We start from the raw sequence: 19,861 nt of genomic DNA on the forward strand, positions 1-19,861 counted from the left end.
CACCTTTGTCAAATATTAATTGAGCATATTGCCTTGGGTCCATTTCTGGGTTCTCTATTCTGTTCCACTGGTCTATATACCTGTTCTTGTGCCAGTACCAGGCTGTTTTGATTATAGTGGCTTTGTAGTATAACCTGAAATCTGGTGTTGTGATCCCTCCAACTTTGTTCTTCCTTTTCAAGATTGCTGTGGCTATTCAAGGCCTTTTTTGGTTCCATATGAACTTTTGAAGTAATTGTTCTAATTCTGTGAAGTATGCTGTTGGTATTTTGATGGGGATTGTGTTGAATCTATATATTGCTTTGGGTAATATGGACATTTTAATGATGTTAATTCTCCCAATCCATGAACAGGGTATGTGCTTCCACTTTTTTATATCTTGCTCTATTTCTTTTTTCAAAGACCTGTAGTTTTCTGCGAATAGGTCCTTTATTTCTTTGGTTAAGTTTATTCCTAGGTATCTTAATTTTGTTGCCGCAATGGTAAATGGAATTGTTTGCTTAGTTTCTCTTTCTGTGAGTTCATCATTGGTGTATAAGAATGCCATCGATTTCTTGACGTTAATTTTGTATCCTGCTACTTTGCCAAATTCATTTATTAAGTCTAGTAAACTTTTGGTGGAGTCTTTGGGATTTTCTGTGTACAGTATCATGTCATCTGCAAATAATGACAATTTCACTTCCTCCTTTCCAATTTGGATCCCTTTTATTTTTTCTTCCTGTCTAATTGCTGTGGCTAAGACTTCCAGTACTATGTTACATAGGAGTGGCGAAAATGGGCATCCTTGCCTTGTTCCTGTTCTTAAGGGAAATGCTTTTAGTTTTTGCCCATTGAGTATGATGTTGGCTGTAGGTCTTTCATATATGGCTTTTATTATGTCTAGATATGATCCCTCTATTCCCACACTGCTGAGCGTTTTTATCAGAAATGGATGCTGGATTTTGTCGAAGGCTTTTTCAGCATCTATTGATATTATCATGTGGTTTTTATTCTTCATTTTATTTATGTGGTGTATCACATTTATGGATTTGCGAATCTTGTATCAGCCTTGCATCCCTGGGATGAATCCCACTTGGTCGTGGTGGATAATTTTTCTGGTGTATTGCGGGATTCGAATTGCTAGTATTTTGTTCAGCATTTTGGCATCTATGTTCATCAGGGATATTGGCCTGTAGTTTTCTTTCTTTGTTGTGTGTTTTTCTGGTTTTGGAATTAGAATTATGCTGGCTTCATAAAATGAGTTTGGAAGTCTTTCTTCTTCTTGAATTTTTTGAAAAAGTTGAGGAGAATGGGTATTAGTTCTTCTTTGAATGTTCGGTAAAACTCTCCTGTGAAGCCATCCGGGCCTGGGCTTTTGTTTGCTGGAAGAGTCTTGATTACATCTTCAATTTCTTCGGTTGTTATTGTTCTGTTCAAGTTTTCAATCTCTTCCTGATCCAGTTTTGGGAGACTGTGTTTCTAGAAATTTGTCCATTTCGCTTAGATTTTCGAATTTGTTGCCGTATAATTGTTCATAGTAGTTGTTAACAATCTTTTGTATTTCTGTGGTGTCAGTTGTTATCTCTCCTCTTTCATTTCTGATTTTATGTATTTGGGTTCTCTTTGTTTCTTGGTGAGTCTAGCTAAGGGTCCATCAATCTTGTTTATCTTTTCGAAAAACCAGCTCTTTGTTTTATTGATCCTCTGAATTGTTTTTTTGGTCTCTATGCCGTTTATTTCTGCTCTGATCCTTCCTATTTCCTTCCTTCTACTTGCTCTGGGGTTTTCTTTTTGTTTACTCTCTAGTTCTTTAAGTTGTGAGGTTAGATAGTCTATTAGAGAGTTTTCTTGTTTTTTGAGGTAGGCCTGTAGTGCTATGAACTTCCCTCTCAGAACTGCTTTCGCTGCATCCCATAGATTTTGTATTGTTGTTTCCTCATTTTCTTTGGTTTCCAGGAAGTTTTTGATTTCTTCCTTGATCTCCTCGGTGACCCATTCATTGTTTAATAACATTCTATTTAGCTTCCATGTGTTAAAATGTCATTGTATGTTTTTCTTGCAATTGATTTCTAGTTTCATACCATTGTGGTCTGAGAAGATGCTTGTTATAATTTCAATCTTCTTGAACTTGTAGAGACTTAGTTTGTGCCCTAACATGTGGTCTATCTTTGAGAATGTTCCATGTGCACTTGAGAAGAATGTGAATCACCTTCTATTTTGAATGATAGACTTCCTGGATAGAGTAGTCTTGGATTCAGATCCTTGTTTTTCATTACCTTGATTACTTCATGCCGTTCCCATCTGGCCTGTAGTGTTTCTGTTGAGAAGTCAGCTGGTAGCTTTTTGGGGGTTCCTTTGTAGATTACCTGTTGCTTATCTCTTGCTGCCTTTAGGATTCTCTCTTTGTCTTTAATTTTTGGCATTTTAATTACTGTGTGTCTTGGTGTGGGCCTGTTTGGGTTCTTCTTGCTTGGGGCTCTCTGTGCTTCTTGAACTTATGTGCCTTTTTTCTTCACCAAGCCACGGAAGTTTTCTGTCACTGTGTCTTCGAATATATTCTCTAACCCTTGCTCATTTTCTTCTGCTTCTGGAACTCCTATGATGCTGATGTTGTTACATTTCATGTTGTCTTACAGTTCTCTTAAGTTGTCCTGTTTTTTTTCTTTTTGGTTCTCTGATTGGGTGATGTTTTTCTACCCTGTTTTCTTTTTTGCTGATCCGATCTTCGGCCTCCTCTAAACTACTGGTTATTCCTTCCAGTCTGTTCTTTATTTCTGCTATGTCATTCTTCATTTCTGCTTGGTGGTTTTTCATTTCCAGTTTATTGATTTTCAATGTTTCTATATCTTTACTCATGCTGTTGAGCTCTTTACTCATGTTGTTGAGTTTCTTCATAATCATTACTCTGAAGTCTACCTCTGATATCTGCTTCATTGCACTTTATTTATCTTTTTTGTAGAATTCTCTTGTTTTCTTTTCATTTGGGATTTTTTTGTTTCACCATTTTGTCTGTCTCAGTGGGTTTTGGAGCTTGCCAAAATTTTTTTTTTGAATGTTGGTGTTCTGCCGGTTGTGGCTTTATTTTTCTTTTCTTTTCTTTTTTTTTTAATGAATTTTTATTTATTATTTTGTTACAGATATTTTACCTTTTTACCCCATTGGCACCCCCCACCCCACCCCACCTCCGCCCCGTCCCCGGCTTTGTTGTCCATGTCCATTGGTCATGCATACATGCATATAAGTTCTGTGGTTTATCTCTTCCCACCCCCCCACCCCCCATCCCCTTTCTGAGGGATGTCAGTCTGTGCCCTACTTCCGTATGTCTGGGTCTACTGTATTCCTCAGACTGTTATGTTCATTATATTCCGTATATAAGTGAGATCATGTGGTATTTGTCTTTTTTTGCTTGGCTTATTTCACTTAGGATAATACTTTCCAGGTCCCTCCATGTCGTCTCAAAGGATAAGAGATCTTTCTTTCTTACCGCTGCATAGTACTCCATTGTGTATATGTACCACAGCTTTTTTATCCATTCGTCTACTGGTGGACACTTGGGCTGTTTCCAGATCTTAGCTATTGTAAATAGTGCTGCTATGAACATGAGGGTACATATATTCTTCCTGATTGGTGTTTCAGGCTTCTTAGGGCATATTCCCAGCAGTGGGATCACTGGGTCAAATGGAAGTTCAATTTTTAATTTTTTGAGGTAGCACCATATTGTTTTCCATAGCAGCTGCACCAGTCTGCATTCCCACCAGCAGTGTATTAGAGACCCCTTTTCTCCACACCCTCGCCAACACTTGTTGTTTGATGATTTGTTGATGGCGGCCATTCTGACAGGTGTGAGGTGATACCTCATTGCTGTTTTAATTTGCATCTCTCTGATGATTAGTGATGTTGAGCATTTCTTCATATGTCTCTTGGCCATTTGTATGTCCTGTTTGGAGAGGTGTCTATTTAGTTCCTCTCCCCATTTTTTAATTGGGTTCTTTGTCTTCCTTTTGTGGAGTTGTATGAGCACTCTATATATATTGGAAATTAACCCCTTATCTGATATATCATTGGCAATGATGTTCTCCCATCCAGTGGGTTGCCTTTCCATTTTTATGATTGTTTCTTTTGCTGTGCAGAAGCTTTTGAGTTTGATGTAGTCCCATGTGTTCATTTTCTCCTTTATTTTTGTTGCCTTAGGTGATGTATCAGTGAAAATTCTGCTCCGTATGATGTCCGAAATTTTGTTGCCTACATTTTCTTCTAGAATTTTTATGGATTCCCGGGTCACATTTAAGTCTTTTATCCATTTCGAGTTTATTTTTGTGTATGGTGTAAGTTGGTGGTCTAGTTTCATTTTTTTGCATGTAGATGTCCAATTTTCCCAACACCATTTATTAAAGAGGCTGTCTTTATTCCACTGTATGCTCTTGCCGGTTGTGGCTTTCTTTACTGGGTTTGGATGAGTGTTTCAGGACCTGTGTTAAATACCAAGTGTTACTTTCCTGAGTAGATTTGCTAGTCATGCAGAGGTTCATTTATCTTCTAGCTTTGCCAGCAGGCTATTAGTCTCAGTTACTTGATGAGTCTTTAGTTGAATGAAAAATCTCTCAGGTGTGTAGGGTTTCTATTGGGTGAGGCTTTGGCCTTTTTCTTTTGCCCTCCTTGCTTGCTTGCTGTCTCTAGTTGTTAATGCGGCTCAATATGAATTTCTCTGGCCTGGCCTGGGTGGTGTTAAATTTCTGAGGGAGGGACTGTTGCTTCTCCAGTGGCCCTGGGAAGGGGCTCTTTGAGTTATATGGTACTGTCCTATGAGGGAGTGATTCAGCATAAAGCTCCTTGTTTGCCTCCTCCTGAGCTTTCTCCCCAGTGCCACGAACCTCTGACCCTCTTCACACATTTCTATTCTAGTCTGTCCTCCCTTTGCTGGAGCCCAAGGTGAGTGGCTGTAGCTAATTTAGTGCTCTGGCCCTTGAGAGCCATTTTTCCCTGGGCCTCTCTTTGCTGGACAGAGCCTGAGCTCTGGTGTTCTCAGCCAGGTGTTGTGTGAGTACCTTTCCCTGTCCCTCCCCTGTGTGCTGTGGAACCTACTTGGAGTTTTAACTCCCGACTTCTCAGAGGAAATTGCTGACAGCTGAAGAAATAGCCCTCAGTTGCTGTCCCTGTGCTCCCAGCTCGCCCTCTTGTGCTTGTGCAGCTCCTACCAGGCTCAATTTTGAGTCCTCTTTCCATCCCTGGCTATAAGGTTTCTCTCTTGCTGTGGAGGGCTGGCTGGCGGCTGGGGGCCCAGAATGCACTCACGTCCTCACCGCGCACACCTGCCGGGTGCTTCTGGAGTGCTTGAAATCTTGAGAAGTTTTGCTCACTGAACAAGCTTGTGAACAGCAGATTACTGCGTGCCTTATCCAGTTCACCAACCTGAGTCCATTCCCCAAGGGCGTGCTGCATCGTCCTTGATGGCTTTTCCCTTTTCTCTGTCAGAAACCAGGGGTGAGGTTGATGTTGGTGTCCCTCTCGTGTGCAGGTCTCAACAAACTACCTCATCAGAGCAGCGTGGCCCTGTCCGAGCCCTGTCTATGTTTTTTAACATGACATACAAACCCTCCTTATTCTCTCATTTGCTTCTTACATATTTCTCTTGCTGTCCTGTCCCTTTTACCTGCTGTGTGAGTCAGCATCATTCCTGATTGTGATAGGCTTTTTCTTCCCCTTCAAACTTGTTCTTGCTGCCTCCTGTATCCCCAGCTTTTACCTAGATAACTCTTATTTATTCTTAAAGCATAGTTACTTGTTTCCAGCTCTCTTCCTTTATGCTCCCATGGTATCCCATGCGGAGCTCTAGCATTGTGTCTATTATGCATTTGAATTATTTTTTGTTAACAATTTTCCAATATTATGAAGTCCTAGAACACAATAATTTTTATTTATTTATAGTTGTAACATTAGCACCTAGCTGAGTTGACACTTAATTCATATTTAGGTTGTTTATATCTTAGGTGCTGACACAACTGCCCATTCTTTTACCTAAACTGGAAATGTGGATGTTTTCCTGGTTTTCTTACATATAACCAATTCCAAGTTCTTAATTTTGCTTTTACTTGGCCATATGTGTTTGTATTCTTTTGTTCACATGTGTTTGTTTGTTCATTCATTCAGTATATTTCTTTAAGTACTTCTGTGTGCTAGGTGGTGTACTAGCCATATTGCGTGCTTAACATTGCATTGAATTTGTATCATTTATAGATTACTTTTGGGAGAAGTAACATGCTTACATAGTTCAGTTTTTCCATTTATGAACAAAGGTTTATCTATTCAAGTATAAATTTTGGTGCCTAAGGAAAGTTTTATAAGTATTCCTCACTTGGATTTCTATATTTCTATTAGTGCTTATTAGTGTCGAACAGTTCTTTTCCTATTGTAAATGAGATATTTTATTCTTTTAATTCCAACTTGTCATTGCTCATGTATGGAAAACTAATTAGATGATCTTATACCTGGCCAACTAATTAAACTTAGCAGTTTTGATGGACTTGGGTTTTCAAATGTTGGTTATGTCAATAACAGATACCAGGGTTTTTTTTCTTCTAGATATTTATGAGTTTAATTCATTTTTCATATCTTGGTGTATTACTTAGGACCTCCAGTACAATGTTGAATAAAAGCCTCTTTGTATTATTATTGACTTTTTCTTTATTATTTTTTTATTGTTGCCAATTTTACAGATGTCCCATATTTACCCTCTTAGCTCCCTTCCACCTCCCTTCCACTCCAGGCCTTCACCACATTATTGTCTGTGTCCGTGGGCTATGCATATTTCGTGTGCATGATCTTTGGTTAAACTCTTCCAGTCTCATGTCAGTTTATTTTGTTCATTAGATTCCACATGAAGTGAGATTAGATGAAACTTGTCTTTCTCTGATTGGCTTATTTCACTTAACATAATAATCTCCACGTCCATCCATTCTGTCACAAGGGGTAAAAGTTCCTTCTTCTTTTTTTTTTTTTTTTACAGTTGCATAGTATTCCATTATGTAAATGAACCATAGCTTTTATATCTACTCATCTACTGATGGGCACTTGGGCTGTTTCCAGATCTTAGCTATTGTAAATAATATGCTATGAACATATATTCTTTCTGATTGGTGTTTTGGGATTCTTAGGATATATTCCCAGAAGTGAGGTTGCTGGATCAAATGGTAGTTCCATTTTTAATTTTTTGAGGAAACTTCATACTGTTTTCCACAGTGACTGCACCAGTCTGCGTTCCCAACAGCAGTGAAGTAAGGTTCCGTTTTCTCCACATTCTCTCCATCACTTGTTGTTTGTTGATTTATTTGTGGTAGCTATTCTGGCAAACATGAGGTGATACCACATTGTAGTTTTAATTTGTATCTCTCTGATGATTAGTGACGTTGAGCATTTTTAAATATGTCTACTGGCCATCTGTATGTCCTCTTTAGAGAAGTGTCTATACAGGTCCTTTGTCCATTTTTAAGTTGGATTGTTTGTCTTCCTAGTGTTGAGTTATGTAAGTTCTTTATATATTTTGGAAATTAATCCATTATCAGAAGTATCACTGGTGAATATGTTCTCCCATAGAGTGGGTTTCATTTTATGTTGTTGATGGTTTCTTTTGCTGTGCATAAGCATTTTAGTTTGATGTAGTCCCACATATTTATTTTTTCCTTTGTTTCCCTTGCGCTAGAAGATGTATTAGTGAAAATACATGTGATATCTGAGATTTTAAGCGTATGTTTTCTTCTAAAATTTTATGCTTTCATGACTTGCATTTTGAGTTTGTTCTTGTATGTGGTGTAAGTTGGTGCTCTAGTTTCATTTTTTGCATGTGCATGTCCAATTTTCCCAACACTGTTTATTGAAGAGACTGTCTTTACTCCATTATATATTCTTTCCTTCTTTATCAAATATTAGTTGACCATAATGGTGTGGGTTAATTTCTGGGCTCCGTGTTCTGTTCCATTGATCTATATGCCCGTTCTTGTGCCAGTATCAAGCTTTTATTACAATGGCTTTGTAATATAGTTTGATATCTGGAATTGTGATTCCTCCTACTTTATTCTTCTTTCTCAAGATTGCTGAGGTTATACGAAGTGTTTTCTGGTTCCATATACATTTTTGAAATATTTTTTCTAGATCTGTGAAGTATGACATTGGTATTTTGATAAGGATTGCTTTGAATCTATAGATTGCTTTTGGGTAGTATGGACATTTTAATGAAGTTAAATCTTTCAATCCACGAACATGGCATATGCTTCTACTTGTTTGTATCTTACAGTTTTCTAAGTATAGGTCTTTTACGTCCTTGGTTAAGTTTATTCCTAGGTACCGTATTGTTTTTGTTGCAGTTGTAAATGGGATAGCTTTTTTAGTTTCCATTTGGATGTTACTTTTGTATCCTGCTACTTTGCTGAATTCATTATTAAATTTAGTAGTTTTTGGTGGAGTCTTTCTATGTAAAATATTATGTCATCTGTGAATAATGACATTTTTACTTCCTCCTTTCCAATTTGGATGCCTTTTTTTCTTCTTGTCTGATTGCTGTGGCTAGAACTTCCTGTACTATGTTGAATCAGAGTAGTGAAAGCAGATTATTGATATTAATGAAAATGCTTTTCATAAATGTTGTGCTAAGTATGATGTTTATTCCATGTAATTTTTAAAAGTCAAATTGAGGCATCACTTGCTGAGTTTTATTCTGAATTCACATTCAATTTTATCAACGCTTTGTTGGTCTGTGGAGATGACCATGTTAATCGGTTAATGTAAAGGATTACATAAGATTTCCTAAAGGCAAAGTTTCTTAACATTTTTGCTTTTTTTCAAATTTATTTAATATACTGGTGGATTTGATTGCTAATATTCTATTTAGTATATTTTATTTTTTTATCCTCACCCGAGGACATTTTTTTCCAGTTTTTGTTCAGATAGAGTGGGAGGGAGAGAGAGGAAGAGAAAGAGAGAGAGAGAAACATCGACGTGAAAGGGACACATCGAGGCGCCACCCGCATGACCAACCAGGGCTAGGGACAAACTGCAACCGAGGCACGCGCCATTAGCAGGAACCGAACCCAGGTCTTTCTGGACCACAGGCTGACCCTCTAACCGCTGAGCCAAGCTAGCCAGGGCTGTTTAGTATATTTTAATATATAAGTGAGATTGGGTTTATAATTTTCTTTCACTTAACTCCTCTCTGCTTTTGTTTCAGAATTATGCTTTTATAAACTGTCGAAACAATTAAATTTTTTTTTTTAATTGGAAAAACTATTTAAACACAGGAGCTAGTTTCTCAAAGATTTAGTAGAATTTGTCCATAAACATTTAGAAAATGGCTGTTTCTTGGTATTTTTATTTTCCTAAATCTAGTCAGGTATCAGGAATAAGTATGAGCTTCTTTAATACTTGTTGACAAAGTTCTGGGAAATGATTTACTATATAGAATTATTACATTAGCAGAGTTAATTTTAGTGAGAGGAGCATTGTTATCCTAGTGAATCCACCAGTATCAGAATTAGTTTGGAAGATAAATACATGGAAATTTGTCTATATGGATATATTTTTCTTATAGGAAGATACTGTTTAGTAGTGCCTAAATTCAAAGCTAACATTTTAAGAAAAATGTTAATTTGTATAATTATAATTTGTATCATTGAGTACACTGTATTGGCATAATTGCTATGTGTAAAAAGACTAAAGATAACCATTTTACAAATGTGTTCAAGCTATGGATTCTGTTACTGTTTTTTTCTTTTCAAGCCTATTAGTGATTTTAATTCTTTATAGTTATTTCATAGTCAAATAATATTTATTTATTTTAACTTTCCCCTTTTTAAAATTTATTTTTAAATAATACTTTAATTTCAATAAAAGTGATTCAGTGTATCTGTCCACATTTTCCTTTTTAATTCAGTATTTTTAAAGCACTCATAAAGCAATGGGTATATTCTAGAAATAATTGAACATCTGAATATAAGACTAGGATTTATGTGATAAAACAGTGGTTTGAAACCAGCGGCAGTTTTGTCCCCGGGGACATTTGGCAATGTCTGAATAATATTCATTTGTCATAGTGCGGGGTGGGAGGATGCCACTATAATCTAAAGGGTAGAGGACTGAGATGTTAGTAAACATTCTGCGATGTACAGGATAGCCTCCCACAGCAATGAATGATCTGTCCCAAAATGCTAGTGTTGTTGAGGTTGAGAAATCCTGTTGTAAAACGAAAGGTATATGCATAAACTTGAATACACAATATAAAATGGTGTTCTTAGATGTATTTTTTTTCCAGCAACTAGAATTCTAGCAATACAGTTTAACAATGTTCTTATGTAAAGTGTATGAAGAGTATTCTGCTCTTGACATCTGTTGAGACATTTAAAACTAAAAATGTAAGTTGAGATTAAGCTTGTAAATCAGAGTTATTGCTCATTCTTATTTTTCCACTGTTAGGAAATTCACAAATGAGGAAACTAGAAATAAATTAAATGATTTATATTTACTGAGAAATTGTAACTAAGAAGGAACAGAATGTAGTAAATTCTTAGCTGAAGTAATCTATCTCCTTTATCTTTAATTCATATTTCTGATTTAATATTAAAGTTTTAAATATAAAAATATTTATTTTGATAGTTTTCTGAGTAATTGTGAAGGTACTCATGTGTAAGGCTTTTTATATTGTAAAAATGGCCTAAAATCATACAATTTTAAAACCAAAGGAGACCCAGGTTATTTAATCCAATTTTCTTGTTTACAGCTGTTAAAAAAATTAATCTTTAGAGAGGTGAAGTGATCTATCCAATGTCATACAACTTCTGGAGAGCCTTGTCCAGAATGTGTGAAGGTCAGAGGACACTTGTGTCATGGGCACTTGGCCCAAACAGAGTCACAGGTGTATGTCATCAGCCCCAGCTGTTGGACTAGAATTCACAGCTTCTAACTTACAGTTTAGTATTCTTTCAGAGTGAGGGAAAATTATTAATCACACTGGATTCTATTTGAACTTTATTGAAACTAAGAATATTAAAAATGCTAAATTGTTACTTCCTTAGAAAGAATATATACACCAGCATATGTTTTAAAATGACTTTTAGTATGTATGTTTATAAATCTTGTTTCATTTAATTTTAATTTATAAATTTTATGCCAGTTTAAACATGAACACTTCAAATTTTTCACAGGCAACGACACCTCCAAATCAAGGACGTCCAGATTCTCCTGTCTATGCTAATTTACAAGAACTGAAAATATCCCAGTCTGCTCTCCCCCCACTTCCTGAGAGCCCAGCAATTCATATTAATGGAGAATGGGAAACTCATAAAGATAGTTCAGGGCGTAGTTATTACTATAACAGAGGAACACAGGAAAGAACTTGGAAACCCCCTCGATGGACTCGGGATACAAGCATCAGCAAAGATTTCCAAAGTCCAGGAGATCAAGAGGTATGAGTAATCCAGTTGACCAGTGAGTTACCAGACTTATTTTCTTTTTTTTTTAATTCAGAGACGAAAGGAGTGAATAGGTTTGTGTCTTGGTGTTGAAATGGTTGAACATTCGAAATCTCTAAGATACCAAATCTTTCAAAGTTTTCTTATGTTAATGGCTACTATCTAATCTCTAACTAGAATACTTTTGCTAATCTTGTAGTGTGCTTACTAGTGGCAGAATTAACTGGATTAAAGTTGCCTGGTGCCAATGGTTTCCCTCTTGTGCTCATGTGCTAGAAAATAGTTCAATCACTGTTATTGCCCAAGCAGTGATTTTTTTTTTAAGAGAAGAAAATTATGTGATGTGGCTTAGCCAAATACATAAAAACATGCTTAACTGATTAAAACACTTTATTGACTTGTTATGCTACCAGGATACTTCTCAGTTTCTGTCAGTTACAGGTACAAGATCACTTTTTATTTATATGTAAGGGAAATAAGTATAATCTAATGTCTCTGCTACAAATGGACCATCCAGTAAGTCTGAAAATTCATTCCAAAATCATTATTTTCTTTAACAGGTAATCATATTATCTTCTCTCTGCCCCTCTTGGTTTCTCCTTTCCCATACTTCTTGAAGGGTGATACAGTGAATTGTCCAGCTGTATTTTGAGAAACACTTCCTCAGAGGTCTGTAGAGATTCTTTGGGACTGTCTAGATATTCAAGGTTGAGTAGCATTGATAGAAGGGTGTTAAATCCTGCTGTTTAATAGACTGGGGCCCTCTACTTGATACCCTACTCTTATAGGAACCAGCTGGCTTGTACAATAAAAACAGAACTCCAGGAGCTGGAAAAATCAGGTGATACCTCCTGTATTTAACAGAATCTAAAAGCTTTTTATAGTTAATAACCCCTCTACTTGTCTTATTTTTCAATTGGTTACTTATAGCTTTGGTTTGGTGGTAACTTGTACCTTTAGTGTTCAAGAATGAGATTGAGAATAGTGAGAGAAATTGTTTCTGGTTACTATAATAAGAAAAGTGTTAGGAAAATTATGTGAATTGTAAATCTAGAAAGATTTGAAAATAAATTATTCTGTAAAATAAGGAAAAATCCTGTAATTTGGGAGAATTGGGGAAAGGGCTAAATTATAGAGTAATTTAAAGGAATTTTAAAGTACACACAGGGACTTTTAACAACATTTTTTTCTTTCAGTTTTTATTAATTTATTTTTGTTACATATGTTTCTCCCCCCCCACCCTATTTCAGTAGATAAAAGAGTGATTTGTGTATCAGAGTCTCAGCTTACACCACCAGTCTCTGCACAAATTGTATAAAAATAGATATTTTCAAAGTGGATGGAGCACATCTTCCATTTCTTGAGAAAGATGGTGTGTGGGAGGCAAAGTTGAGACTTTGTGAAAATGTCTATATTCTGGTCTCATATTTAATTGCTAGTTTGCCTGAGTGTCGACTTGTGTTTGGAAATCATTTTTTCTCACAATTGCAAGGCATTTACTTTATGGCAGGCTGGGTCAGCTGCTAGTTGGGAATCCCCAGTGGTAGAACCATTAAATGTTTCCCTTTAGACTAATCAGAGTTTCCACAGAAGTCTTAAAATCTATGTAGAAAGACAGGGCTGTCAGAGTCTTGGTAGTCAGCATTCGGTTTGCATATAATCCATTGGTCTTCCCTCTTTCTGTTGGTACCTATATCCCAACTATGTTGTCTGAATTGTCTTCCAACTCAGAATTTAACTGTTTTTCCCTCTTGAGGAAATAAATACCTGTACTCCTGCTGAGATAAGAGAGAGGTACATTCCCAGCACCCAGGCATGAAGAAAGGGGATTCCGGCAATTTTAGCCCTCATTTAATACCCTTGCTTACACCTCCAGTTCTAGGAATACCTAATACTGTCAGTTCCTGAGCCATTTGAAGATTGTCCTCCATACATTTGTTGGATTTCTTCTTCCCTTCTCAACTCCATTCCCCACTCCTACCAGTTTAGATTCTGCTTTCTTGTTGATCTGCTTCTCAACTTCCAGAGTTTTATGACTTCTTTCTTCCTGTAGTCTCCCTATTTTTGTGGGTTTAGGTCTTTAAAAGCATATTTTACTATTTCTATTTTTAGCCTCCATTATTATTGTTGTACATGGTGACTCTTAAAATTAATCCTTATATTTACTACCACTTTTATCACATTTCTTTATGCAAATTAGATTATCTTGGATAACTTTTTTTTTATCCTCACCCGAGGACATTTTTTGTATTTATCTTCAGATAGAGCAGGAGGAAGAGAGGGGGGAAGAGAGAGAGAGAAACATCGATGTGAGAGAGACACATCGACTGGTTGCCACCCACATAACCCCAACCGGGGCCAGGGACAACTGCAACCAAGGTACATGCCCTTAGTGGGAACCAAACCCAGGACTCTCCAGTCTGCGGGACAGTGCTCTAACCCCTAAGCCAAACCGGCCAGGGCAGATAACTTTTCTACCACCTTAATTAAGTACATACAGGACTTTTAAATTTCCTTAGTGAGGATCTGTTAGTGATAGAATCTTAGTTTTTGGTGTTTATCTGGAAATTTATTTCATCCTTATATTTGAAGAATGTTTTTACTGGGTTTACAGATCTAAGTTAAATGTTCATTCGTTTGTTTTTTTTTCTAATTTATTAAAGATTTTATTCTCATGCTTTCTGCTTCCATGGTTGATGATGAAAATTCAACTGTCCGTCTGATTGTCTTTCCTTTAAGGGTAACTTGTCTTTTCTTGCTGGCAGTTTTTAAGATCTTCTATCTGTAATTTCAGTATAATGTGATAAGGTGAAGGTATCTTTTCTATTTCCTGTCTGGGCTTTGTTGGAACCCCTGAATTTGAGGAGTCCTATCTTTGGTCAGTTCTGGAAAATTCTTAGCCATTATCAGTATATAGCTTCTGACCATTTTCTCTTCTTATTCTGGAACTTTGAGTAGATGAATGCTTAGTTGGCTCACTCTGTCATGTCTCTTGATTTTTCTTATACTTAAACATGTTATCTCTATGTCTCTGCTTCGTTCTCAGTAATTTCCAGATGTATCTCCTTTTCACTATTTTCCTGTACATATACATTTTTATTTGATGTTAAACCAATCCTTGAATTTTTAAAACTGTGTTTTTGTTTGGTGAAGGCTTCCCTCTTATTACTTTGAAAATTTTAAACCTGCAAATACTAGAAAAATAGTATATAGTGAACATCCACATACCAGAGACCCTTCATGTAGATTTAATATTTTGCCATATTTGCTTTGTTTCTCTCTTCCTTCCAACCTCCATTAACTTTTTTCTAAATCATTTGGAGCAGACAACATAACTATTTTATTCCTTTAATTATATGGACATTTTCCAGCAAAACCTTTTTTTTTTTGGTGAAAAATAGATTTATCACAGGAAAAAACTTAATGCTGATATATCATTTAATACACAGTTACTAGTCCATGTTTCTCACTTGTCAAGTAATATCCTAAGTAGTTTTTTTCCTACAATGAAGGATCCAGTGAAGGGTCATCTGTTGTTTATTTGTTATATATATATATATATATATATATAAAATTTTTTTTTTTTTAAATCCTCACCTGAGGACATTATTTCAAATATCTAGTTGGGGCAGGGGAGGGGGAGAGAAACATTGATTCGAGAGAGACACATCGCCTACCTCCCACACGACCCTGACCAGGGCTGGGGATGAACCACAATCGAGGTCGAACCCGCGACTCTTTGGTCTGCAGGCTGCCGCTCTAACCTTGAGCCAAACTGGCCAGGGCTTATATTTTATTTTTGGTAATTTCAGTACATAAAGTCTTTGAGAGTCTGACTGTACTTTCTGTATTTCTGCTGTCACTCATAGTGTATTGTTTCACCTTGTGTGTGTGTGTGTTTTAACATGAGATTATAGTTCTTGGAAATGCATATATAGGAAGTCTTTTATGCTGGGTTTGGAAATTTGTTCCTTGAGAGAGGGTTTGCTTTTGTGTCTGCCAGGTGCCTAGGCAAACTAATGTCTGACTGAATTTTCAGCTTTAGTTTTTACTGGCCAGGTAGGTAGATAATTTGTATTGCATGAAGATGGGCTTGTGATTAGGGATTCCTCCAATGCCCCCCATTATTGGAGAGGGTTCCTGTGATTTCCCGAGTGTGGAACAAAATTTCTTGTTCACCCATAATCTTTGGGTATAATTCTTATGGGTTCCAGTTCTGCATTGTGGAATATCCTTTTAGAGTCCCTACCTTTGGTGGTCCTGAGTCCTAGTCCCCCATACTTTTGCATGGCCTTGAAAACTGAGTTCTAGTTTGAGGTTTGGCAGATGTCTTCAAGGAGAAAGCTGGTCTTTATTCTACTATTTTCCTGGATTCTTGCTTCTACTTAGTTTTTGACCTCTGAATTATTTCTTAACTAACCTCTTGCTCATTAATGATTTTAAAAGTGTTTATGTAATATTTTAAACTATTTTCATCCAGATGATCAGTTGGGTACCTACCTGTTATTCTTCTACAAATGGAACCTTTGTGTAGCTCTCTCATATATCTACATTTACTGCAGGATACTTACCCCAAAGTTTCTGAGCCAGGTACTCTGCTGAATGGAGGTATTTAGCATTGCAGTTAACATTTGGAGAATGCTTGCCAAAAGTGCTCTTTGTTTTTATTTAATTGCCATTAAATGACTCTTTTCTAGCAGCAAATATCAAGATCTTAAAGCTACTCCTGGTTCTTACTTTTCATGGCAGAAAGGAGTATCTTTATTGCTCAAAAATTAGGATATTGTGGTGAGCATTTTGTCAACTAGAAAGTCATTTATAAAACAATTGATTTAGTGTTTCTTAAATTGATTTTATTATATTTTCTTTTCAATTCTAAGATTTTATTGCACTTTAACTACTGAGCTTACATTTTAAGTGTTCTCAATTAAATAAAAACTTAACTCCTGATTTTTAAATTAGGTTTTCCATTTTTAAAAAACACTGCTGTTACAAAACATATACAGCTCACTTTATAAAGCAAAGCTTCTGAAACATCTATGTCAGTCCTTGTGCATGTATTATTAGGCTGTTTATGTTTTTAAATTACTTCTACAACATTTAGAATCTACCCATCTTTGTGTTTTAGACCAAATTACATTGGTAGAAAATACATGATTGAGTAAGATTTAATTGCAGAAATGGTTTTACCTGAAAGTGTGACACTAGAAGGGTCACTTGTACATGAGATTTATTAACCCAGTAAATAAATATTTGTTGAATGAATGAAATCTAAGTGCAGCAAGCAAATTGCTCCTTAGTCATACTATGGTGCCTCTTATCTGAAGAACCAGAAGTTACTAAATTTTCTCAATCTTATTTTTTGTTTCTCTTATATGTCTGGAGTTGACCATGCTTTTATTTAATAATTTATTTATTTTTAATTTTGTTCCCCTTATTGATTTTAGAGAGAGGGGAAGGGAGAGGAGAGAGAGAGATAGAAACATCGATGAGAGAGAACATCGATTGGCCGCCTCCTGCATGTCCCCCACTGGGAATCGGGCCCACAACCTGGGCATGTGTCCTGACTGGGAATCGAACTGGCGACCTCTTGGTGCATGGGATGATGTTCAAGCACTGTGGCACACTGGCCAGACTGATCATGCTTTTAAAAATAAAGCATACCTAAGTTATTTCTGTACTGAATTTCTTAATCTCTGTGTGTTTGAATTTTCTCAGTATTTTTGTTTTGAAGTTTAGTTTCCAACTGTCTTTAATAAGCATTTGAGTGAGCTAGGAAAACTTGCCAATAGATTACAACATAAAAGACAGTGTTAACAAAGGTAGTATTTCTTGCCCTGCATTCCATACCTCCCCCCCCCCCCCGTATTCCCACCCCACATAGTTTAAGTTAATTTATTGAGCACTGTTGTTTTCCAGGCATTTGAGTAAGAACTTGTGATACATAGGTGAGTGAAAACTTTCAAGACCCTTAGTCTATTAAAGTGCCCCTATCACCTGCTTAGCTTAAACATACACATCCCTGTCATTTTGAATCCTGATTTCAGTTCAAAAGCAGTATCTGAAAACATTGTTTTCAATTTTTATCTACTTATTTTTTTATTAAATTTATTGGGGTTATATTATGTAACTGGATCATGTAGATTTCAAGTGCACATTTCTATGGTAAATGATCTGTACATTGCCTTGTGTGCCCACCACCCATAGTCAGATCATCTTCCGTCACCATATATTTGGCCCCCTTTACTCTTTACCCACCCCCACCCCTCTAGCAACCACCATACTGTTGTCTGTGATTATGAGTTTCAGTTTCATACTCCACATCTGAATGAAATAATATGGTGCTTAGCTTTTTTTGACTGACTTATTTCACTTCGCATAATATTTTCAGGGTCTATCTATGTTGTTGTAAATGGCAGTCTTTCCATAATATATATGTACCACATCTTCTTTATCCAATCCTATATCGAAGGACACTTAAGTTGTCTTCATGTCTTGGCCACCATGAATAATGCTGCAGTAAACATAGGGGTGCATATATCTTTGTAAATATTTTCGAGTTTTTTTTTTTATTAAATTTTTTTTTTATAGATGTTTCTCCTTTTTACCCCATTGATACCCCTCTCCCCAACCCTCCCTGCTCTGTCCCCAGGTTTGTTGTCCATGTCCATTGTTCATGCATACATGCATATAAGTTCTGTGGTTTATCTCTCTCCCCCAACCGCCTCTTCTGGGGACTCACTTCCATGTCTCTGGGACTACCCCATTCCTCAGACTGTTATGTTCATTATATTCCACAAATAAGTGAGATCATGTGATATTTCTCTTTCTCTGCTTGGCTTGTTTTGCTTAGGATAATACTCTCCAGGTCTCTCCATGTCATCTCAATGGATAAGAGATCTTTCTTTCTTACAGCTGCATAGTACTCCATTGTGTATATGTACCATAGCTTTTTTTTATCTATTTGTCTACTGATGGACATTTGGGCTGTTTACTGATCTTAGCTATGGTAAATAGCTAAGAACATGGGGGTACACATATTCTTTCTGATTGGTGTTTCAGGCTTTTTAGGGTATATTCCTAGAAATGAGATCACTGGGTCAAATTGCAGTTCAATTTTTAATTTTTTGAGGTAACACCATATTGTTTTCCATAATGGCTGCACCAGTCTGCATTCCCACCAGCAGTGTATTAGAGTCCCCTTTTCTCCACAACCTCGCCAACACTTGTTTGATGATTTGTTGATGGTGGCCTTTCTGACAGGTGTGATACCTCGTTGTTGTTTTAATTTGCATCTGATGATTAGTGATGTTGAGCATTTCTTCATATGTCTCTTAGTCATTTTTATGTCCTGTTTGGAGAGGTGTCTATTTAGGTCCTCTGCCCCTTTTTTAATTGGATTCTTTGTTTTTCTTTTGTTGAGTTGTATGAGCACTCTATATTTTTGGAGATTAACCCCTTATCTGGTGTATCGTTGGCAATTATTCTCTCACATATAGTGGGTTCCCTTTCCATTTTGATGGTTGTTTCTTTTGCTGTGCAGAAACTTTTTAGTTTGATGTAGTCCCATGTATTAATTTTTTCCTTTGTTTCTCTTGCCTCAGGCGTTGTATAAGAGAAAATTCTGTGTGTGATATCTGAAATTTAGTTGCCTACATTTTCTTCTAGAATTGTTATGGAGTCTTTCTGATAAAAACGCTCAGCAATGTAGGAATAGAGGGATCATATCTCAACATAATAAAGGCCATATATGAAAGACCTACAGCCAACATCATACTCAATGGACAGAAACTAAAAACATTTCCATTAAGAACAGGAACAAGACAGGGATGTCCACTTTCGCCACTCTTATTTAACATTGTACTGGAAGTCTTAGCCACAGCAATCAGACATGAAGAAAAAATAAAAGGGATCCAAATTGGAAAGGAGGAAGTGAAACTGTCATTATTTGCAGATGACATGATATTGTACATAGAAAACCCTAAAGACTCCATCAAAAATCTATTAGACTTAATAAATGAATTTGGCAAAGTAGCAGGATACAAAATTAACGTCAAGAAATCGACGGCATTCTTGTACATCAATGATGAACTCACAGAAAGAGAAACTGAAAAAACAATCCCATTTACCATCGCTCCAAAAAAATTACGATACCTAGGAGTAAACTTAACCAAAGAAGTAAAAGACCTATTTGCAGAAAACTACAGGTCATTGAAAAAAGAAATAGAGGAAGATATAAAAAAGTGGAAGCACATACCCTGTTCATGGATTGTAAGAATTAACATAATTAAAATGTCCATACTACCCAAAGCAATCTATAGATTCAACGCAATCCCCATCAAAATACCAACGACATATTTCATAGAACTAGAACAAATAGTTCAAAAGTTCATATGGAACCAAAAAAGACCCCGAATAGCCACAGCAAT

The 19,861-nt window shown here is 36.4% G+C and overlaps 1 protein-coding gene across 5 annotated transcripts in view; it reads left to right on the forward strand.

Moving 5' to 3' along the window:
- The window catches only part of ARHGAP12 (Rho GTPase activating protein 12), a 146,037-nt gene that overhangs the window by 59,154 nt on the left and 67,022 nt on the right, over nucleotides 1-19,861 (forward strand). For all 5 annotated transcript variants that reach the window (XM_036254767.1, XM_036254758.1, XM_036254775.1 and 2 more), the window contains exon 4: nucleotides 11,166-11,426. In XM_036254767.1, coding sequence (XP_036110660.1) covers nucleotides 11,166-11,426 — 261 coding nt within the window. The remainder of the gene's footprint in view (nucleotides 1-11,165; nucleotides 11,427-19,861) is intronic.

This window comes from Molossus molossus, unplaced genomic scaffold (assembly GCF_014108415.1).
Source record: "Molossus molossus isolate mMolMol1 unplaced genomic scaffold, mMolMol1.p scaffold_m16_p_1, whole genome shotgun sequence".
In the NCBI taxonomy this organism is placed as follows: Eukaryota; Metazoa; Chordata; class Mammalia; order Chiroptera; family Molossidae; genus Molossus; species Molossus molossus.